At 44.2% G+C, this 21,110-nt stretch overlaps 1 protein-coding gene across 1 annotated transcript; it reads left to right on the top strand.

The window, feature by feature from the left end:
- The first annotated feature begins 2,264 nt into the window (after positions 1-2,264).
- LOC147883522 (5'-3' exonuclease family protein) lies at positions 2,265-17,729 on the top strand. The gene is made up of 17 exons (XM_087399399.1): positions 2,265-2,418; positions 2,587-2,703; positions 3,251-3,309; positions 3,479-3,538; positions 3,720-3,773; positions 10,626-10,674; positions 10,780-10,827; positions 10,924-10,989; positions 12,660-12,710; positions 12,959-13,078; positions 13,158-13,242; positions 16,396-16,477; positions 16,590-16,704; positions 16,784-16,840; positions 16,961-17,007; positions 17,141-17,219; positions 17,298-17,729. The coding sequence occupies exons 1-17, from the start codon at positions 2,407-2,409 to the stop codon at positions 17,370-17,372; spliced, it is 1,176 nt and encodes a 391-aa protein (XP_087255525.1). The 5' UTR covers positions 2,265-2,406; the 3' UTR covers positions 17,373-17,729.
- The last annotated feature ends 3,381 nt before the right edge of the window (positions 17,730-21,110 follow it).

The following is a 21,110-nucleotide window of genomic DNA, read 5'->3' as shown; positions in this document are numbered from 1 at the left end:
TATCAAATAAAGTGATTGCACTAGTCTAATCCAAGAGTTTCTTAACATTACTCTAGCTCAAATAGTAGGTATATCCCTATTAGGGTACCTCAAGTGCTTCAAGGAACATTGTGTGAGAAGTATGAATAGGGGGCAATTGATGATATAAAATATTATTATTTTTAAACCCTCTAGTGATGGCAATGCTAGTGATGGGAGGAAGGCTTTATATGTCCCCTTGTTCAAACAAAAATGGTAGATATCATTGTTCCTTTTAACTAGTTGGATGGGGGAAAGGAGAGGGGTAAAAAAGGGGAGGTATTAACCAAGGCATTAAAGAGAGGGAGGGCATATCATGAGTGAGGTGGGGGGATGAAGGGAGGTGGTGCTCACACTCTATTTTTCTCGTTATGAGTTGACTGATTCCCTTTAGGAACAATCTAATGCTCCAAATCTTAGTGATAGGGCTTACATATGTGGAGATTATGAAGAAAATCTTTTACAAAGGGAAACTCTTGCTTTTGGAGCATTATTATCTGCCCCTCTTTCCTTAGGTTAACTTATATGTATGGCATAATTTGTTGAGATTAAAAGCATTTACAATAGGTAGATGGGAGGTATAGCAAGAGAAATCTATTCTAAAACAAGAGTGGACAAGTGCAAGTGGGCAATTCATCCTAGTATATTGGGAATAAGTATGTAAAGCAACTCCAAGTCTTATTTAGAGCTTATGGTTTAATTTAGCTTGACATAACCTTTCATTTGATTTAAAAAATAATGATAATTACAAGTGGAAATTCACAAAAGGAGAATCCAACTCTCAACTATAACACTCTTTCTAAGGAGGAGTAAGGCAATGTGTGGTTACACATTGTGTGGACAACAAATACGTTAACAAAAAAGGCAATCATAATAAGCAACCCAACATACTATTCTATTGGTTGTTGGGGCTTCAAACCCCATTGTTAGCACATGTTTTGGATGGGCTGGGATGAGAAGGAGGGGGTTGAGGTTACAACCCATAACAGGTCTATAAAGGGCCTAAGGAAGTGGGTGTAGTAGTCGAATAAGGTTTGGAATTGAACGCCCTGTCCGAACACTTTTGTACTGATACTGGAATACTTTTGCTCTACTAGACAAATTTTAGTGACAAAATTACCATAACATAAGCAAATAAGTTGGAGCTTTCTTATGCACAATGAATGAGAACACAACTTACAAAACCTAATGCAAAGCGGTGTATATAAGCCATTTTACACTTACTAGTGCAAGTTGTTCATATATTGGTGCACGAGTATTCATCCTTCATCTTCTAGGCAACCATATAAAGCTATTTTTATGGGTAACCATATGGTTGGACACCTGTCAAACCCAATGGAATCTTTGAAGGCCACCTAGCCAATATGGTTATCAACTCAAATTGACCATTTACTTCATTGAGGAAAACATTATGAGTCGGTGTTCGACTACTGCACCCCTTACCTTAGGCTGTTTATAGATCGCCAGAAGCTGCCCAGCAAGTGCCCATTGTTGGGGCACTTGAACAAATGGGATGGGCTGGTTATCATGCAAAGACCCTTTACCCACACACAGCCCGCCTAAACATGCATAAAAATTTTGGAGTGCCCATTGGGCATTCGATGTGTAATGGGCTGCCTGCATGCCGAGAAGCTTGGCATTGTTGGAGGGATTGTGGAACAGCCTGTGTGATTGGTTGGTTCGTTGGGCAACCAAGATTGGTTGCGCACGAGGCATGAAGTGGCATTCGCGTAGGAAAGTTTATCCACTCCCCTTTGTTGGAATGGCTACCCACCATTCACTTGCCTTTAATAATTAAGAAAAACACACCCACCCTACAGTCACCCATCTGCTGTCCTATCTAGGGGCACCCACCCTAGACCGGTGGACAGAAGGTCCATCGCTATGGTCAACTCACACACAACACACGCACACATGCACCCATCCACAAGCTAGGACAAGACGCCAGGTCTCCAAAATGTCTCGAGGATGCTCAAACTAGTAGTGTAAAGTGTAAATAGCCTTTTTTTTTTTTTAAGTAAAATTTTTTTCCTACACACCCACCCCACACTGACCCACCCGTGGTCCTATCGAGGGGCACCTGCCCTGGACAGCTGTGGTCAACTCACACACACCACACACCCAACCGCAAGCTAGGGGCCTGTTTCCATGCCACCTCGCACCCAGGTGCACGATAATGACGGATTGGCCACTGGTGGCTCATGGACACAATTTGGGCATCGGAGCGTGTCGTTATCGCGCGCACGGGTGCGCGCGCCCAGGTGGCGTGAAAACATTGGAAGCCCACTACAAAGAGTTATAAACATGCAAAGTTGGCGCGAAAGCGAATTTTGTATGGAATAAGCCTTCCTTTTTTACCATCCTTGATTCGCTCTCGACACCTTCGCCATGGGAATTAAGGTGCATTTCCTCAGATTCTTTCTGCATCGTCTTCATCTTTCTTCTTTTCTTTCATGCTGTCCCTTTGCCCTTTCTGGAAATTGGACCATTGGTTTCTCTCTGCCGCTTTTTTGATTCCTTGAGCTGCCTCGACTCTGACGGTCGTTACATTGTCGTCTTTCATTGTAGGGCTTGACCAAGCTCTTGTCTGATAACGCTCCCCGTTCCATGAGTGAGCAGAAGTTCGAAAGCTACTTCGGCCGCAAAATTGCTGTGGATGCAAGCATGAGCATCTATCAATTTTTGGTACGGGTTCAGACTAATTAATGTTCTTACTTTTGAAATCGCCATTTATGTGAATCATGGAATTTCGTGTTTGAGGCTTCATATGGTCTCAATAAGTTTGAAATCATGAGGACTTTGTATGACTATTTCACAAGGACCCTTTTGGCCATGATTTATTAAAAAGAAAGCATGCTAGACCGTAGGGGCAAATTGTGCAGGGGGCTTTGCTACATGATTACAATCGCCCATCTTAACCCTCGTTGTCCGTGCTTTATTGAAAAGAATTGATCTTTTAATACGTACTGTTTAGAAATGGGGAGGATGCACGTGCTTGAACTTCCTAAGTCTGCAGATGTTGCTACTAGCTTCGACAGTTTGGCTGTTATTTCTGTATAGATGTTTTAAAGTTTGGCCAATTTGACAGTAAGCGGATGTCTGAGAGTTGTGGCCACCTTCTACGAAATTGTTTGTAAGGATTATTTAATATTGAGGTATAAAATGCTGTAGTGCCACCGGTGAAATGTGATGTGCCTATAAACTCATGATGAAATGGCGTGCTTTTTGACAGATAGTCGTTGGTCGTACAGGAACTGAGATGCTTACAAACGAGGCTGGCGAAGTGACAAGGTGATAAAAAGGCTTAGGGGTTTTTGTGATGCAGTTAAAGGCGTCTTCTTGCAATGATAACAAAGCATCTGTGTAGTGTGGCTAGAGAAGATTCTGCATTTGCAACGTCAGTGTAATTGACATTTGCTTTACATTTGATATCTCTAAGCATGTTAGCTGTTTGATGCAGCCATTTGCAGGGTATGTTCACACGGACTATTAGGCTACTGGAGGCTGGTATCAAACCCGTGTAAGTTTTCAATGAAACACTGGCAACATTAGTGGCCTAGATGTTGTATAAGCTGTTATCCTTTTTTATAGTTATTCTTGTTCCTATTTGAAAAGAAGGTTTCAAACTGCACCTTCTGCAAGTATAGTGCTTCTGTAGGATACATGCAATATGCCTATATTTGATATTGTGGTTGTTGCAGTTATGTTTTTGATGGTCAACCTCCAGATTTAAAGAAGGCAGAGCTTTCAAAACGGTATGTTATTTGTTCTCCATCACCTAGATTTCAGGTGGCTTTTATTGTGAACCTCTTTCAACTGAGTCATGGAAATAATTATGCAAGGTTGGGCAAAGTACTCCAGAAAGCTAAAATCTCAAAGATTTCCATCTACGCAAATTTGTTGCACTGAATTAAAATTTCAGTGGTGGGACTTTTAAAATCTCAAGTTGTCCACCCTAAAAGTTGCATCTTACCAAAGTTTTTTTGTTGCTATAATTACTCTTCTAACCTTGAGAAGCTAGAATTGAGTTCTAAGTGACATTAGATAAGCAAAAGGATGTAATTTATCCAGTTATTTGGACATTGGTGATAGCATCGGAAGCCTTATAACAATGTGGTATGAAAAACAGAATCTTTCTGCAGTCATGAGATTCCTTATAAGTTTCGTATATTCATTTTTATCTTTCAACTTTGAATAAACATATGTTAGAGGTCATCTCCTGATGTAACCGTAGAAAGAGAGGGCCTTGCTTGTGGGTGTGCCTGTCCAGTGAGAGGCTAGCATAGATGAGCGAGGGCCTGTGCTGTGGGTGTGCCCGCCCCCCGTGAGGATAGGTGTTCACCCCGTGTTGGCCTGTAGTGGCTGGCCATGTGGAGAGGCTGTTCAGGTCCTTCTTGAGGCCTGATGTGCTGCCGTGTGGCAGCCCCTTTGAGGCACCTAGGGAGTCGGCTCCCTTGTGAGCAGGTCGGCTGGAGGGCAGAGGACTGTGCAGATCCCGGTGGAGGGCTAGGAGCAGTCGGCTCCTGAGTCTGGCTGGTTGGCTGGCAGGCCCATGCCTTAGGGCCTTGTGGAGCCCTTTATAGGCTGCTGTTGAGTCGGCCATGCAGGCCTGTTGGGTCAGCCACCTAGCAGGCTGGTCGGCCAGCCTGCCCTACCCGACTAGGGAGGGGCTGGGGCTATATATAGGCCCCCCCTCAGCCCTCTTTGCAGCATCTTGTGGAGCAGTAGCTCAGCTCATTCCACTGGCAGAGGAGCAGAGCCAGCCCAGTTTTGCACCTGTGGAGCAGTTCATCCACTCCCTTGTGCTCCCTTCCATGCGGTTGTTGAGCTGTGTGTTCCGAGCTCTCGAGCAGCCTGTTGGTTCCGTGGTTTTTCCCTAGATGGAGCGGGGGTTTCTCCAGAGATCACTTGCAGTTCTCCTGTGCCTCTCGCCTTTCTCTCCTCCTCAGCATGGGTGTGTGAGGCGTGTATCTCTCTCTCTTCCGTTCATTTCCGCTGCACTTCTCACATGGTATCAGAGCCACGGTTGGCTTGAGACCCAAGGAGTGGAGGGAGTGTTGAGCCAACACACAGATAGGAGGATTAGGGTGCTGTTCGGAGGTGTCTTTGAGGAGGAGTGTGCTCCAGGAGTGGACTGTTCGGGTGACCAGGAAAGGGGTGACTTTGAAGGGTGTTTTCAGATCAAAGAGGAGGTTTTTCCAAGGGATGGAAAGCGAGGTGTGAAGGTACATTGGACTGTCAGCCCCTTCATCCTCTTCTTTCGCCTTCTCCTTTCTTCAACCCTCAGTTCCCTTTTATCCCATCCATCTTCTCTTTTAGTTCATCATCCTCTCCACTCCTACATGGCGACTTTGTTTGAGATGGCAGAGAACAAGACTAGAATTCCAGTGTTGACCATGTTCTCGGTTGACTGGCAATTGGATACTCAATTATGGTGTTTGGCGGGTGATGATGGAATCTGTGTTACAATCATACGACATGGCAGATTTCATCTTGATTGGTGTCGCGCCCGACCAGATCCCTTGGTTGGCATCCTAGCTCGAAAGGAGGCCGAGACTTTGTCCCAGCTGTAGGATCGTGTTAATGCCAAGGTAAGATCATTCATCTTTCTTAACTGTACTTCTCAGGTGATTAATCAAGTGAAGCACATGACATTGGCCAAAAGTATATGGGAGCATTTGGCGTCCATGTATAACCGAACCGCTCCCATGAAGAGGGTTTCATTGGAAGTCCACATAAGGTTGTTGGATCCTAAGAAGTCTTCATCGATGTGGGACCACATAAACAAGTTACAGGAACTTTAGCAGGAGATCCTCTAGGCAGGGAAGCAGATTTCATTAGAGGACATGGCCATAACTCTCCTGCTCCAGTTATCCTCTTAGTACGGGGCCTTCTATTCATCCCTGATCACCAGTGGTAGGGTGAATAAGTTGACCTGGGAGGAATTGGTCCCCATGGTGCTTGATCAGGAGGAGCGCTTCGTTGATCGTACCTATGACAGTCGGCTTGAGGCTTTGACAACTAATCAAAAAGGAAGAAAGCAGTTGACAGCTGATGGCGGTCTTCGACGGTGGAGCATCACACGATGGATTCCTCCAGTTTTTCCAGCGGCACACCCAGCTCCCTGGCGTCTCTGTTCCATCCAGGAGTTGAGAGGTGGTGTCAGAGGTCATCTCCTAATGTCACCGTAGAGAGAGGGCCTTGCTTGTGGGTGTGCCCACCCAGTGAGAGGCTAGCATAGATGAGCGAGGGCCTCTTCTATGGGTGTGCCTGTCCCCCGTGAGGATATTTGTTCACCCCGTGTTGGCCCGTATTCATGCCATGGTGGCTGGCCATGTGGAGGCTGTTTAGGTCCTTCTTGAGGCCTGATGTGCTGCTGCATGGCAGCCCCTTTGAGGCGCCTAGGGAGTTGGCTCCTTTGTGAGCAGGTCAGCTGGAGATGAATGGACACTTTTGGAAGGGTATGCCCTTTTGACGGGACATTTCCCATGAGGCAAAACCCTTCACAAGAGACATTAATATGAAGAGGACTACTATTTGTACTATAGTAATGCACCCTCTCATCAAGGGGGGTCACACCCTTCACAAGGGGTACACACATCTTCATGCACATACCTTTTGGGAGCACACACCTTTTCATGTGTGACTCTTCACTCTCAATATAAGAGAGGTCCAATGGAAGGGATGACACACTTCAGACATTTCAAGCGATACAACTATTCCTTGTTCTCTGCTATTTCTAGTCCCCTTTCTGCTCCTTATCACATTTATTATTATAGTAAATCTAGGATTTCTTCTGCACTCTACCTTTGCAACTACCTGTTGCAGTCCCCTTCTTTATACTCAGCTTCCCTTTATTGCTTATTAGCAGATTTTTGAATTGTACATCCTTCTAGGGCAGCCACATGGGCTGCCAAACCCACCAGAGCTGGTCACCTTACAATCGTTGATTAGAGGGTAAGCCCATCTTGGTTGTGGGCTGAAAAATGCCCAACCATTGGCCCATTTAGAAGGTAGAGGAGCGAGCAAGGGACACCTACATGGCATGGCAGACCTTTATAGGTCTTGGGATGGTCTAGGCAGGTCGGCTGCCGGGTAGGCAGCAAGGGGCACAGTATGGTAGCAGTAGCAGACTACTTGTGGTTAGGGTAACGGGTTGCAACAGGGTAGGACCATTGGCGGATGGCCACATAACTTTTAGAAAATGGGTTGGCACAGTTTGTGGCTAGTTGGCAGTACCTACATCTGGCCGGCGAGATCATCAATGTGTTCTGCTAGAGTGGAATTCTACAAAGCTTATAAATGGCCTCATTGGACAGGCAGCAAAAGAGTCAGATGCAACCACTATTCTGTGTGTAGATCACCATCTGGGTGAAGAGCAGCAGAGGGTCCCATATGCACAGTGAGTAGAAGGGCTTGCATGAGCAACTACTGAAGCTTGTTGAGAGGCATGTGGCAATTTGGAAGAGACCTAGCAGAAGGGAAAGATATGAGGATTGCAGTGGTACTGTATCGCTACAGAGTTTGCTGCAAGTATAGGTGTACTTTTATAAGGTCTTTTTGTACTTGTTTCTCTTGGTTGTACATTTGCATATTTTCTCTCTCAGATATGCAAGTCTTCCCTATAGTCTTGTATATGCACAAGTCTTGAAGTGAGATAATTGGGTGTTATTATATTCTAAGCATATCTTCTCTCAGCTCATCCAGTCTCAGTTGGTAATCTGTAGGAAGGAACATGGACTCCGCCAACTTTGGTTGGAGAGACTTGACTATAATTAAGGTGCCACGACCCTTGGTCAAAGCCCCTTAATTATGATCAAGAGCGTTGACTTCAGTCAACCAGAGAATAAATATATTTTTAAATATTTGTTATGTGTGCACATGTGTTCAGTGGGGACGCCCACCGTGACTAGAATTAGTCCACCGTGTGTTATTTGCTTGCAAAGCGCTAACAATTAATGGGTGCCATGGTGGTGCGCTTTAATTAATTGTTGCAGGTACTAGGAAGAGTTATTTTCCTAAGCGCTACGGGAGCCTAACAAGCATCTAGGAGGTGGTTCGCGTGACCATGTGCTTCGAAGACTCCAGAGTCGCCCTTAGTGGCATGTAATTAGGAAAGTAATGTAGAATTTGACAAGTGGCTTGTTGCCAAGAAAGGGAGCTTAAGAGCTCATGTAATGATTCATTCACGTTTGGATTTTTGGTATGAACAGCTTCCACGCTGAACTCTTGTACTCAGTTTTCTCTCAAGTAATAAAGTACCTTCGGGAGGGTCCAGCCCGACATGTTGTCCTGGGCCCTAGCTGTTTGCAGAGTGAGGGAATGAGAGAGAGTTTGAGAGAGCAAAGTGAGCGCAGGAAATTGATGCTGGCGTCTGTCCTAGATTACAGTGTCGAAAGTAGAGCAGCAGACTGGATGAGCGTCGGAGACACTCACCAGCGTTTGTGTTGGACAGTAGGGTCCATTGTCCCACCTGTAAGTCTCCATATGAAGAGAGTAGAAAGCACATGGACATGGTGCCAATGTAGGATGCAAATACTTGGGATATCCCTGTCTCATTCAGATTAATGTAAGACACTAGGATAGAATCATCATAGAAAGCAACAAGCGGTACCTGTTGCTCACGGAGAACTATAGCAAAAATATGTAATCTCGGGGGGGAAATATTGTGCTGCGATGAAGAGTCTTGTCGAAAGGTGTGTTGGATCTGAATCCAAAGAAATTTGACATGTGTGTCATGCCTCTCAACAAAGATCTTGCCGATTCCCATTGAGAGATGACTTGTATATTACTAGTGCTACTCCCAATCCACAAACTTGAGGCATCTCCCGAGTCTCATCATTGTATGCCAACTCCCATGTGTATCCACAAATTGTGGGCAAAGGGCGCTCTCAACTGTGATGGGGGTGATTCCGAGAAATTCCTTGGATTTGACTACAAGGTACCATTATACTTCCAAATAGTGCAAGTCGGGGTCTTGGTGCTCGAGTCTCATATACCTTGTTCTCATAGACCCTTTCCCCCTATGCTTGGGGACCACCAGATGCTCGTGGGGGGCCTATCAAGAGACGCCCATATCAAACCACTGCCCACACTCCCTTCTTGCGGGCGTGTCCCATTACTGTAGGGGGGTATACTCCTCTCCTCTACTTGTAGGGGTGTGAGATCCTCATCTATAGGAATTTGGAGTGGTCATGTAGCCACTGTGTGATGCCTAAGTATCTCTAAAGCGGATGATAGGAGGCTGATCGCGAGTGGAATTGCAACCTCAATGCTATATGCTCTTGGACCGTGAGGGTGGAGGAGGCCATGAAACTGTGGAGGTGCGTGGAATCCCTTGGACTCTGATGTTGAGAGCCTTGCTGGATCTTTGCTGTTGCTCAAGAACGGTTGCTGAATTGGTGGCCTTCTCAGGCTTCCGTTTCGCAATGTCCACCCATCTGGTAGCCCCATCTATGGCCAATGGTGGCCATCCGCTCCTCCACTGCTGGTCCACCGCTCAAGGCTGTCGCCACCTGATCACATACATCAGCAAGCTCCTTACAAAGCGTGTGACCTCTTGGACTTTCGTGCACAAAGGTGGTGAGAATCTGCTCCAACACATTTGTGGGGGCTGTAAAGTGCTCTGGCTGGTACGTGTAGAGTAGGGGAGCAGAGAGCTGGGTGTGAGGATGGGAGCCCAGCAGGGGATAAGGAGGTCATGAAAGGGTGCTGAGTGAGGGGTATAGGGATAGGTGCAGAGGAGCAGAAATAATAGAGAGAAATTTGAAGCTCTTGCTAAAGTCACTGAAGACCTCTGTTGAGAGACCAGCAAGATGAGTGAGCAGCAGTCAGGGCAACAGTTTGTGGCCTCAGTTCAAACACTGGTGGGCAGCACCCCACTATCCTTGTAGTGTAGTTCGTGAGTACACCTTTTGTATCTATAATATATCTTGAGTCCTGTCTTTGGACATTGTTATTCAGATGCTGGTTGCCGTATCTTGCTGTCTACTTGAGATTTGAGTGTGGTAATCATTTGGATACTTTGTGCACATTCCGAGTAGGATCTAGAATTCCCATATGTGATCTACATTTTTTGCCTGCTGCAGTCATGCCACTTTAGCAGATTTGTCACGTTTTCCAGCACTTCAAGGCTGAACTTTCACATTTCATGGCATTTCTTGTTGATTCCTGCAATTTAGCACATGTTTTGAGCAGCACAGTGGTTCTGCTAGCTGTACAGTTATCTGTACAACCATAAATCCCAACAAAATCTCCCTCACCTCAAAGCTTCACAAATTATTTTTTGTGCATTATAGGATATGCATTTTCTTGTGGAAAAACTTGCTTTTCGGATATTTCATTGTGTTTTGTAGCATATGGAGAAACACATTTGTTGTTGCTGTATCAGCTGGCATTCTCATGGACAGTTTTGATCTTTTTGTAGATGTTAAGAGCATCTTTGTTTCTCCTTTTCTTTGTCTTGGGGTTTTCTTCCTTCACTTTGCTCCCTTTTTTTTTTCCTCAGTAGCCATAAACTTGTGCGCACATGTGTGGCCATGCATGCGTTTACTGGCTAAATCTCCTCCGTTCTCTTAAACAGCCTTTTTCTTTTTTCACCTTTGCAGTTACGCGAGACGTGAAGATGCTTCTGTTGATCTGGCGGAAGCAGTGGAGGTGGGAATGTCAAGATCTATTATCTGATAATCTACTTTTGAAAAAGGTGCCAATGAGCACCTACTTATGCGATTCGGTCATTGTTATCTTGTACCTTTTTTACAGACAGGAGACAAAGCTGGCATTGAAAAGTACAGCAAGCGGACAGTAAAGGTCAGATATAAATTTGGATTTTGAGAACCTATTTCTAGGGTTTTGGCCTGTGGCAAATGTTTACAAATAATTAAAGAATTCAGATAAACTTTTCAGGTTACAAAGCAGCACAATGAGGACTGCCGCAAATTGCTACGGTTAATGGGGGTACCTGTAATTGAGGTGTGCTTTGTGTTCAAGAGTAAGACTTTGTCTGTGTTGAAGTTTTTGATGCTTTTCTTGATGTCATGGGAACACAAAGCTGTATATCCGTCCTATTCAACTTGAACAAAATCTAGCCTAATGGGCAGAAGCTGCTTACCCATCATATTCAACTTGAAAAAAAATAGTTCTAAGTTTGACATGGAGTGGAAGCACAAAGAATGAGCAAATGCTCCTTTACGGGTCTATGCCTATAGCTGAGCTGTGAAAACTCTTTAGGAATGCCATTGTTGTAGGATCTCTCTCCTATATATGATTTCTCTCCTATATGATACTTGATCCGGCTGAATTGTACAAAATCTGATACCATTGTTAACTTATTATCTCAGATGTGCTAGCATAAAAACTTGCCAATTATTCCTATCGTCTTGAAGTAATTTGAATTTCCAGCTATGCAGATGTGATCTAAGGTCCATTATTGAATGGGCTGCAAATATTGTCTCTCAGTCTTAAGTAATGAGTGATTATTATCGCTGCAACTATCCATTCTTTTTAAGGTAGAGCTTATTATAAAACCATGCATTGAGATAGATAGTTGAGAGGATGTGGCACATAATTTAGCTCTTTGATTGCAGGTTGTACCTCAGTAAAACTTACATACCTGTGCGAAGGAAGTTATACAAGAATGCTGTAACTTGAATTGTTATGAAGAGGGGCATACTTTTCTGTCATCCTTTCGGTTAATAGCGTGTATTGTCCTTTAACATGCTGGATAAACCAAAGGTAAATTAGTAGCTTATGGGGAGCTAGGGTGGCCTATTGACTGAGATGTGAGTTAATGGGCTAGATGTCAAGCATAGGAAGGCACAGGCAACCTTAGAGGATGGGTAGGAAGGCAAATTGTAGGCAATCTAAATGGGAATTTGTTCAATCTTAAGTTTATCAAAGTCTTAAAATCTCTTTGTGAGACCGGCTGGAATACTTTTTCATGCTTCAGCTTGAGTAGATGAGCTACAATGTTATCCTACGGTTGTCCCCCTTTAATCGCACCATGTTTGGGTATCAATATATTAACCTTAATATCTTGATGACATACATAAGCTAGAACTCGTCTCTCATACACCTTTGTGCTCCCTATCCACGCCATCTAAGCAGTTTATCTTATTGTCCTTAATTTCTATGGCAACATCTCCAGTAAAGCGAAGCAGCAACTGTAGTTGAGCTCAATGCTTAAAAGCCTATCTAGATACGTTTTCCAACATATGCATTAACAAAATGTGCTTTGTGATCATAAAAGTTACTAACCTACAGGATTCCTATCATCAGCCTCTGTTGGCCTAACTGCCTTAGCTCTGTGCATACATCAAGTTCTTGCTACAGCTTAAGCTTCATTTAGGGTGTCTCAATCACGTATTTATCCCTTCATATACACACTCTTGCTTTGAGGAGTGTTTTATATGATCCTTGTAAGCTTTACTTCTAAATATAGAAACGGCAAAAGCTGGTTGTTTGAGTGGTAATGTGTTTTACAGATCCAGGACTGATAATGGATATTTATGTGCTTACAGCTCTTTATATTTTCTATTTCTTTTGGGTGGAACTTCTACTGTACTTGCAAAGACAACATGTTTTGCGATGAGCTCAAGTAAAATTTTTAAATGAAGATGTTTATTTTTATGTTGTTTTCCCAGGCCCCTGGTGAAGCAGAGGCTGAATGTGCAGCATTTTGCAAGTCTGGCAAGGTAGGTAGTGCAATGTATGTGTTAAACATCATCGGTCATATATCAAGAAAATATGTTGCAGTAAGGACTACAAGCTGTCAATCTTCACTTACGTATTTAGTGTTTATATTGGGCATCTTTTCAGCCTCATTTTGGGCACACAGATCGGTGACAAGTGGTGGAGATGTTCCTTTTAAAATAGTTTACAAATCTTACACAGGTCAAGTTTCTGAATGAAACTGAAGGCTTCTTATTTACATGCCTTTCAGGTGTATGCAGTTGCTTCAGAGGATATGGATTCACTTACGTTTGGAGCCCCTAAGTTTCTAAGGCATTTAATGGAGCCTACATCTCGCAAATTGCCAGTGGTGGAGTTCGATGTTTCAAAGGTATGTACTTGACTAGCTTGCATTACTTTCTGTATTGTTTCATCTGATAATCTCGAGTGCTTCGTCTGGACTCTTGCAGGTACTACAAGATTTGGAGCTGACAATGGATCAATTCATTGACTTGGGCATTCTTTGTGGATGTGACTACTGTGATACAATAAAGGGTGAGTTCATCTTATGAGAGTCAGTGTAAGCACCACTCTTGGTGCTCTTTCTGTAAGGCACCATGTATGCAATCACATGGCTCTAGAGTACAGTTTTGAGATATGCTCTAAGAATTGAATCCTTTCTGTAAGGGAAAGGTGGGACGATTGAAAAGGATCAATGGGTTGACCCAGTTAATATGACAGACATTTTGGAGTTCTCTCAGTGGGCTAAGAAACAATGAATTGACTTCTGAAGTTCTTTGGTTGCTTGCAAAAGGAGGTGATGTACACTCCGAAAGCTTGTACTATGATACATTGAAATCAATTTGAAGTCGTTAGCCTCCTGCTAAAGGAGATGATATGGGCATAGTTCAAGAAGGAAATTTTTGAAAAGGGAGAAGAAAGCATGAGTAATTGTAAATACAATGAAGGGTGTGTTTCATGTGGCAGGCTTTCTGACAAGGTATGCAGCATGGGTTGTTGAATCATGAATGCATTGGAATACGATCTTGATGAAGCGCTTGCGCAAACTTTTAGGCTGCTCGCTGTATTCTAAGATGTAATCTGTAATATGAGAGGGGACTGATCGTTACACTCATTTTGGTGGAATGGTCCCCACTGAAGGCCAAGCAATGCCAAACTCTGGCAAGAAGAATTTCGTCTCAAGTCTGGCACGAGGAGTCCCAAACTGGCAGAGATGCTGCCCTGTAGCATGGAGGTGCAAAGACGTCGACTCAGAATTTCATCCCAAGTCTGGCACGAGCCGTCCCAAACTGGCAGAGATGCTGCCCTGTAGCATGGAGGTGCAAAGACAGAGACTCAGATCAAATGATAAATTAAAGCATCTGCTAAGTATAGTACCACGTATTCATGTGTGGTATCACAGTAACAGAATTCTTGAAGTCAAAGCTCGGAATGTGGGAATGGCAGTTGAATGCACCTGTGTCAAGAGTTTCTTGACAATGCAATTATGCGAAGAGATGGAGCTGTTGTCACACTGGATAACCACTTGGCACTGCTATGGGCAATCTTTTATTGGTACTACTGTGGCAGCTAGTACAGCTATTAGGAATAGTGTTGCTGTTGTGGCAGATACCCCGGGCCGCTTTAGCTCCACTCATGTTGTGATTTCCCAAATCATCCAAACCACCAGGTGAGTCGGGATCTTCATCTTCCAATGGGTAGTTGCTTCCGTTGAGCTTACCTGTTTCCCCAAAGCTAGGGTTTGGTCTAGTAGCAGCCATGGGATTTCCCTCCTCCTTGCAAGGATACATGTCCTTCAGATGTATCCACAAGATGAACCAAGATCTCCTTTCTCAAGGTTCTCACCTTTGAGCTCCTAACAATTGCGAATCTCCCTAAGGGCTCTAATACCATGTTAGAAAAGAGAGTTGGAGTTTCTTGCTACAGCCAACACTCCCTGCAGAAGAAGATAAAGGACGAGGTATGCCCAGGAGTCCCATATAGTTAAAATCAAATCCAACTTCTTTCCGTGGTGTGCACTACTGCACAGAGAGAGAGATGTGCAGACAGTAAATGAACTGTGCTGAAGAGAAGATGTAGAACCAGCAATATATAATTGTCCAGAGATGGACCAAAGTGTATACAAAATATGGGCACAGGGCGCCAACATCCATCAGCAGTGTGTTGCCTAGATGTGGACCCCTGTGGCTCTCAAAATCGGTTCTCCTACCTTGTGGCACCCTTCAAAGCATTTTCAGCCTGCGTTGCTCTCCTGGAGCTTCTGTGGGCTTCGTAGTGGTACCCTGCAAGCACACCTTCCTGCTGCTGCAACAAACAGCCCAATTTAAGGCAGAGTTTACTCCTGTGAACCTTGCATTCCTTGCTGCTGAGTAGGCAGCCAGTGGTGAGGCACAAGTCTCCTGTGAATCCTGTCCTCCTTGCGGCTGTGTAGGCAACCAATGGTCTCCCTGTGGCAGTGTTGGCAATTCAAACCAATGCACTAGAAGCCCTGCAAAATGGAATAGTAAATGCCCCCCCGGCCAAGTTCCTAACAGACTGGGTGGACCCAGTTTGACTTCCTTGCAGCCAGCCAACTCAGATCAGACCTGTAAGTGGCCCTTTCTACTGCGCCTTTGTGCCGTGTGGTGCTTCTGCTCACTGTTGCTTGCCCTCCGACTAGTTTCTCTGCCCCCACCTGCTCTTGGAGCTCCCTTAAGGCTGCGCCTTTTGCTGCTGACTGCTGCCCAGCCATGTGCTGCCTGCAGTCATGCCCTGGCTACCTTTGCAAAGCTCCAATCTTGACGCCAGACTACCTCGTGGTTTGCTCCAGGCACCTCTGTCCGTATGCCCTGATCAGCTCCTGCAGTGCTCCAACCAAACTGTGGGTGCTGCACAGTCCTTTGCTACAGGTTTGCAGCTCCCATTGCAGGTCCATCCCTATGTTTCTCTGGGCAGGCCTTACTGCTGGTCCAGGTCACATGTATTGTCCCATGAATAGGCCCTTCTGCCCTTTGGTCAGAGCTTGTCCAGCTCTCCGATGGCGGTTGTGATCCCTATGCTGCCCACTTGGCAGCTTTGCAAACCCTCTCAGTTTTGCCCCCGTGGCATCTCTGAGACCTTTTCGTGGCACCTCCCTCATACTCTCCTCATTTGGGGGCTCATAGATGGGGAGGTGACCTACATAACTCCAACAGGTTTTTGGCTGGGATGTTCCCCTTCCTCCTTCCCCTTCCTTTTCCTTCCCCCTTATCTTTTTTCCCCCCAGCTCTTTGAAGGTTGAGCTGTTTTTTCTTTTGTGGAAACAGGGGTATCCTGATTTACGTCAATTGCGCTGGAAGGGATGTTAGATTATTTGCTACTTCTGGTTTACCATGATGCATTATCTTTAGCTTTGAACTCAGTACCCTCTTCAAATACATTTCAGCATATGACCAGAAGGTTCGTAACATTCTAGTTGCATGTTTTAAGTCGCATCAATGTTGCAACATGAAACCAGGTAACCTCCACTAAGGAGTGAAGCTTGTATGGAATTACTTTGATGGCGAATCACTGGATATTGAATTTTCAAATGTGCAATATAAAAGATGAAATCATGAAAAGATGAAGTGGTTGCATATTGTATGCAGGTACTTTTTTTAGAAAATAGAGGAAAATTTGACACGTAGTTTGTTTTCAGCTCTTTGAGGTGCCAAGTGTGATGCTTTGTAGGCATTGGTGCACAGACAGCTTTGAAGTTCATTCGCCTATATGGGAATATAGAGACTGTCCTTGAGAACCTAAATAAAGACAGGTGCACATGCAGTACTTATTGTGAAAATTGCTTGTAGTACTATTGTGTCAGATCTCCTGTATCTGGTTCACTGCTGTGAGTCTGTTTTACTCTTCCTTCTACATGCCGTCAGGTATCAGATTCCAGATTCTTGGCCCTATCAAGAAGCTCGAAGACTCTTCAAGGAGCCACTTGTAACAACAGAAGAGAATCAGATGGAGTTAAAATGGATTGCTCCTGATGAGGAGGTTGGATGGTGTCTAATTTTTGTTCACCAAAGCCTAGCAAAGTCAAAGTTCACTGTTTTGTTTGTGGTTTATGTAACAGGGAATACGGAAGTTTTTAGTAGAAGAAAATGGATTCAATCATGACAGAGTAATGAAGGTATTTGCTTTACTGTTATGTTCTTTTGCTATATATGCTTTGGAAGGTCCTTTTGCAGAAAGTTTAGGGGTTAGTTTTGCAGAGCATGGTGCATAATAGCTTCTTTGGGTAAAACTGCAGGCCATTGAGAAGATTAAGGCTGCAAAGAATAAGGCGTCTCAAGGAAGGTACGTCTTTGAATGAATTACTTTCCTGATTGGATGAGGAATGTTTCTAGTGAATTGTTTAGCTTTGTTCCAGTATAACTTGAATGCGTTAGGATAGACATTACAATGTATTTTCAATTTGGTTTGTTCCCAGGTTGGATTCATTCTTTAAACCGAACCCAAATATAGAAACAACAAAGCCAAGTCCAAGTTTAGCACCACCAAAGCGAAAGGTAAGTTATTTGATCATGGTTTCTATCATTGGATTTGTTCAGGCATTGCTTGGCATGAACTGCTTATTCCAACTGCAGGAAGCTCCTGACGCAAAGAATGCTAAAAGTGGAACCAAGAAAGCCAAACCGACGGGTGTGAAAGGCAAGAAATAAGACTCGTTGCTACTGCTATGGTTTCGCTATGCAAAAGATGGCTCATGAAATGAGCGGCTTTTATGTTGTTTCCCCCGGGTAAGAAGCGCTACTATGCACTCATTAGACTCTGTGGGAGTTGAGGGCTGCCGGGATGGCCAAAGGATGCTATGTCAGATGGTAGAGGTGTCCCAAGTTGATTCCACAACTTTCTGATGTACTGGACTAGTAAAGTGCTTTTAATAGTTGTTAATTTTGCCCTTTTGTTGGGTATCCACACAAACTTTTCAATCACAGCACATGCATCCTAAGCAAAGAAAAGGAGTTTACGCTGGCTTTGTTAAGGTTCAAGATTTGTAACTCATATATGTACTGTTTTGCCCGCTAAGAACTGTTTAATTACTTTCAAGCTCTTGTGGTCTAATCGGATGAGGCATTGCAAACAATGTGTATCTGTATAACCTTGGTGCGGCCCTAGGATGGGCCCATGGATGGGTGGGCCTCTTGGGTGCTAGATGCGATGGAGTAGTGAGGAGCTTCAGTCCCAGGCCCTTAGATGGAGACATGCTCTACATGAGTGAGAGAGCATTGTAGTAGGACTTAGCTTCCATAGCTCGGGGGATCACTCATAAAACCCTATCACATGAGTTCAATAGATGGGTTTTTATCAATTTCATTACTAATAGATTTATACATACATAAGCAAGTGTGGATCGGCCATTCGTGCCATATTGGCCCAGCTTAATAAGGACCACAAGATGGATTTACCTGCATACTTTTCTAGTCGACAATTGAACGGAATGAAACTATGGTACCATCATTGAATTGGAGGTTCTCAGATTGGTTCATGCTATGACCAAGTATCGCCATTACCTTTTGGGAGGCAAGTTTATAATCATCACGGATCTTAAATATTTATTGAATAAACCCACTCTCGAGGGGAGATTAAGGAGATGGATCCTCCTTTTCCAAGAATTTGAATTCAACATTGTGGTGGCATGTGCCTGAAGATTACATTGACTTGTTGACCACTTGTCTAGGATAACTTTAAGGGCAGTAGCTATAGGGGTTGAAGATGAATTGCCCGATGCAGGCCTTTTCGAGGTTGCATTACTTTGCTTGTTTTCCATCGAATTGCTTCCCACCATGGTATGCTGACATACTTCATTAGTTGTTCAGGTTGAGTTTCCTCGAGGATTGAGAAGAGGAAATAGATCATTTGAGCAACCCCTTTCAATTGGTTAGAGGACAATTTACAAGTTAAGAAAAGACTACATCTTGAGGTGGTGTGTGCTTTCGCACAAAAGACAATTCTTGAGGATGCTCATGCTAGCATGGGGGTGGCTATATGGCCTCGGAAGCCATTGCTACAAAGATAATGCGAGCTTAGGTTCTAGTGGTCCAAGTTGTTCCAAGGTTGGTACGTTCATGTGCGTTGACGTGACTCATGTTAAAGAGTAGAACTCAGGCCTACCAGACATGAGTATCTTCCTCTCAAGCCATTCAGCCCAGTGCCATCCTTCTATCGAGGGGTTTGGATTTTGTAAGGCCCATGTCGCATGCAACAAGATGAGGAAACAAGTATGGTTGCCACAAACTATGGTACCAAGTGGGTCAAGAGCAAAGCAGTGACAACGTGCTCAGTCCAAGTAGTGGTCACATTATTTATGATCATATCATCTCTAGATTTGGATATCGCGTGGAATTGATGAGCGATTAAGGAATCCACTCCTTGAATGACATCATTGTCAAACAATTGCAAATAATTCACAAATCATTGACTTCATATTACCCTCATGCCAATGGCCTAGCTGAGAGCACCAATCAAACCATGTGTGGTATCTTGACTCAACTCTACCTTAGATGCTTGGCAAATTGAGATGTTTTTTACTCCAAGTTGTCCTCTTTGCATATTAGATTGCATACAAGGCGAGTAACGGATATTTGCCGTGGTGTATGGCCTCAAGGCAGTTTTGCCCTATGAGTTCCACATTGAGGCTATCCGTGTGGCAGAGCTGGGATAACAACTTAGAGGCCTACACAATTGAACGCTTATGGGACCTTGAAGTACTAGAGGAGCATTGACGAGAGGTAGCCTTCACTCAAGAAGTGTGGCAGAATAGGCAAAGAGCATGGCATGAAAGGAATCTTCAACATCAAGTGTTCAAGAGCATGGCATGAAAGGAATCTTCAAGTGTTCCGAGTGGGTGATTTGATACTAATGTGTTTCAGTAACTTCTTGAAATAGAAGCTTAAGTTCGTGAGTGGTTGGATGGGCCCTTTCTTCATCAAAAAAGTTATTGTGAGTGGCGGGGTTGACTCTTTGGAGGGTAAGATGTTACATGCATCGTTAAATGGCTCATGAGTAAAGTGGTGTCATGTTCACTAAAAATAGTTCTCTGTGACTAATGGATATACTATCAAAAAACACAAAAGCAAAGAATGCATTTGGCTTCATTTATTTCACTCAAGTTGTATTTTGGGTCATTGTACTTGGTGTTCTTAGTTCTTGAGGAAAGAGATATCTAGACCTTGGCATATGTTAAATGGTCCTTGTTCCTTTGCTAGCACAACCTAGCTTGTTTGTGAAATTGGTAACAAAGGGCATGAGAGAACCTTGGTCACTTATTCGAGAAATTTTACAATGGACAACTTAGTCACTTGCACTATCATGAGGACATAGGACAAGGGTCAACCAACAATTAACAATACTTATGCTCATGTAGGGTTGAAACCTCCTTGGGCGGATAAAGGAGCTAAGGGTGATCTCAGGAGTGGATAGCAAAGGGGTATCCATTGTACAAGAAGGCTTGGTGTCACAAGGTGGTTTGGTAGCCATGGTACAAGGAGGCTTAGTGTTACAAGGCGGTTTGGTATCCATGGTACAAGGAGGTCGTGTGTCGTGAGGTGGTTTGGTAGCCCATGGTATAAGGAGGCTTGGTGTCACAAGGTGGTTTGTTATTTACATGGTACAAGGAGGCTTGGTGTCACATGGTGGTTTGGTAGCCCATAGTATAAGGAGTCTTGGTGTCACCTTAGGTTTGGTAGACAAGTGGTTAGGATACAAGGTAGCTTGAAATCACCTTGCTTGGTGTCACACCTCTCTATATCCCTCCCTCTCTCCACCACCTCCCTCCACCTCTCTCCACCCCCTCTCTCTTCCCACCCCTCCCTCCACATCTCTCGGCCTCTCTCCACTCCATCCCTCTCCGACGCCTCTCTCTACTTCCCTTCTCTCTCTCCACCCCCTCTATTTGCGTCCTTCCCTCTCTCTCCACCCCCTTCCTCCACATCCTTTGAACACCCCCTCCCTCTCTTTCCACCCCCTCCCTCCATACCCCTTCATCTCTCTCCACTCTCTACATCCTTCCCTCTCTCTCTATATCTCTCCACCCCATCCCTTGACCAAATTTAGAACATTTAAATAAGGTGGGGATCCCACTAAGGCCTTAAGTCTAAGTGTAAAGTAGCTCGATAATATTTCCAACAACTTGTGAAAGGGAAACGATAGATGTAAATTGGAAGGAAGGAAAGCAAGTGAGGTGAAGGAACATGGGGAAAGGTAGATGAGTGAAAGAGAGGAGAAAAAAGAGGTGAAAGAGGGGGGGGGGGGTGTGGTGGATGGACCATTAAATAAAAGTGGGGACTTGCCTATTTTGGCAAGAGAAATATTGAGGTGGTGTCAAAAGACAAGAACATTTAGGACCTCCACAAGCAAACAAAAACCTTAAACCCTAAACACATTAGAAGCTCTTAAAC

The sequence above is a fragment of the Dipteris shenzhenensis genome, chromosome 28, assembly GCF_047967505.1.
Source record: "Dipteris shenzhenensis isolate YYH24624 ecotype China chromosome 28, Dip_SZ_1.0, whole genome shotgun sequence".
NCBI lineage: Eukaryota > Viridiplantae > Streptophyta > Polypodiopsida > Gleicheniales > Dipteridaceae > Dipteris > Dipteris shenzhenensis.
Note: the sequence above shows the minus strand (reverse complement) of the source record. Positions and strands in the feature narration are given on the sequence as shown.

What these genes read in the sequence shown, in the direction of transcription:
- LOC147883522 (XM_087399399.1), top strand. An exon ending in GGATTGCTCCTGATGAGGAG is followed by an intron (nt 16,705 to 16,783) that starts GTTGGATGGTGT and finishes TTTATGTAACAG; the next exon opens with GGAATACGGAAGTTTTTAGT. An exon ending in AATAAGGCGTCTCAAGGAAG is followed by an intron (nt 17,008 to 17,140) that starts GTACGTCTTTGA and finishes GTTTGTTCCCAG; the next exon opens with GTTGGATTCATTCTTTAAAC.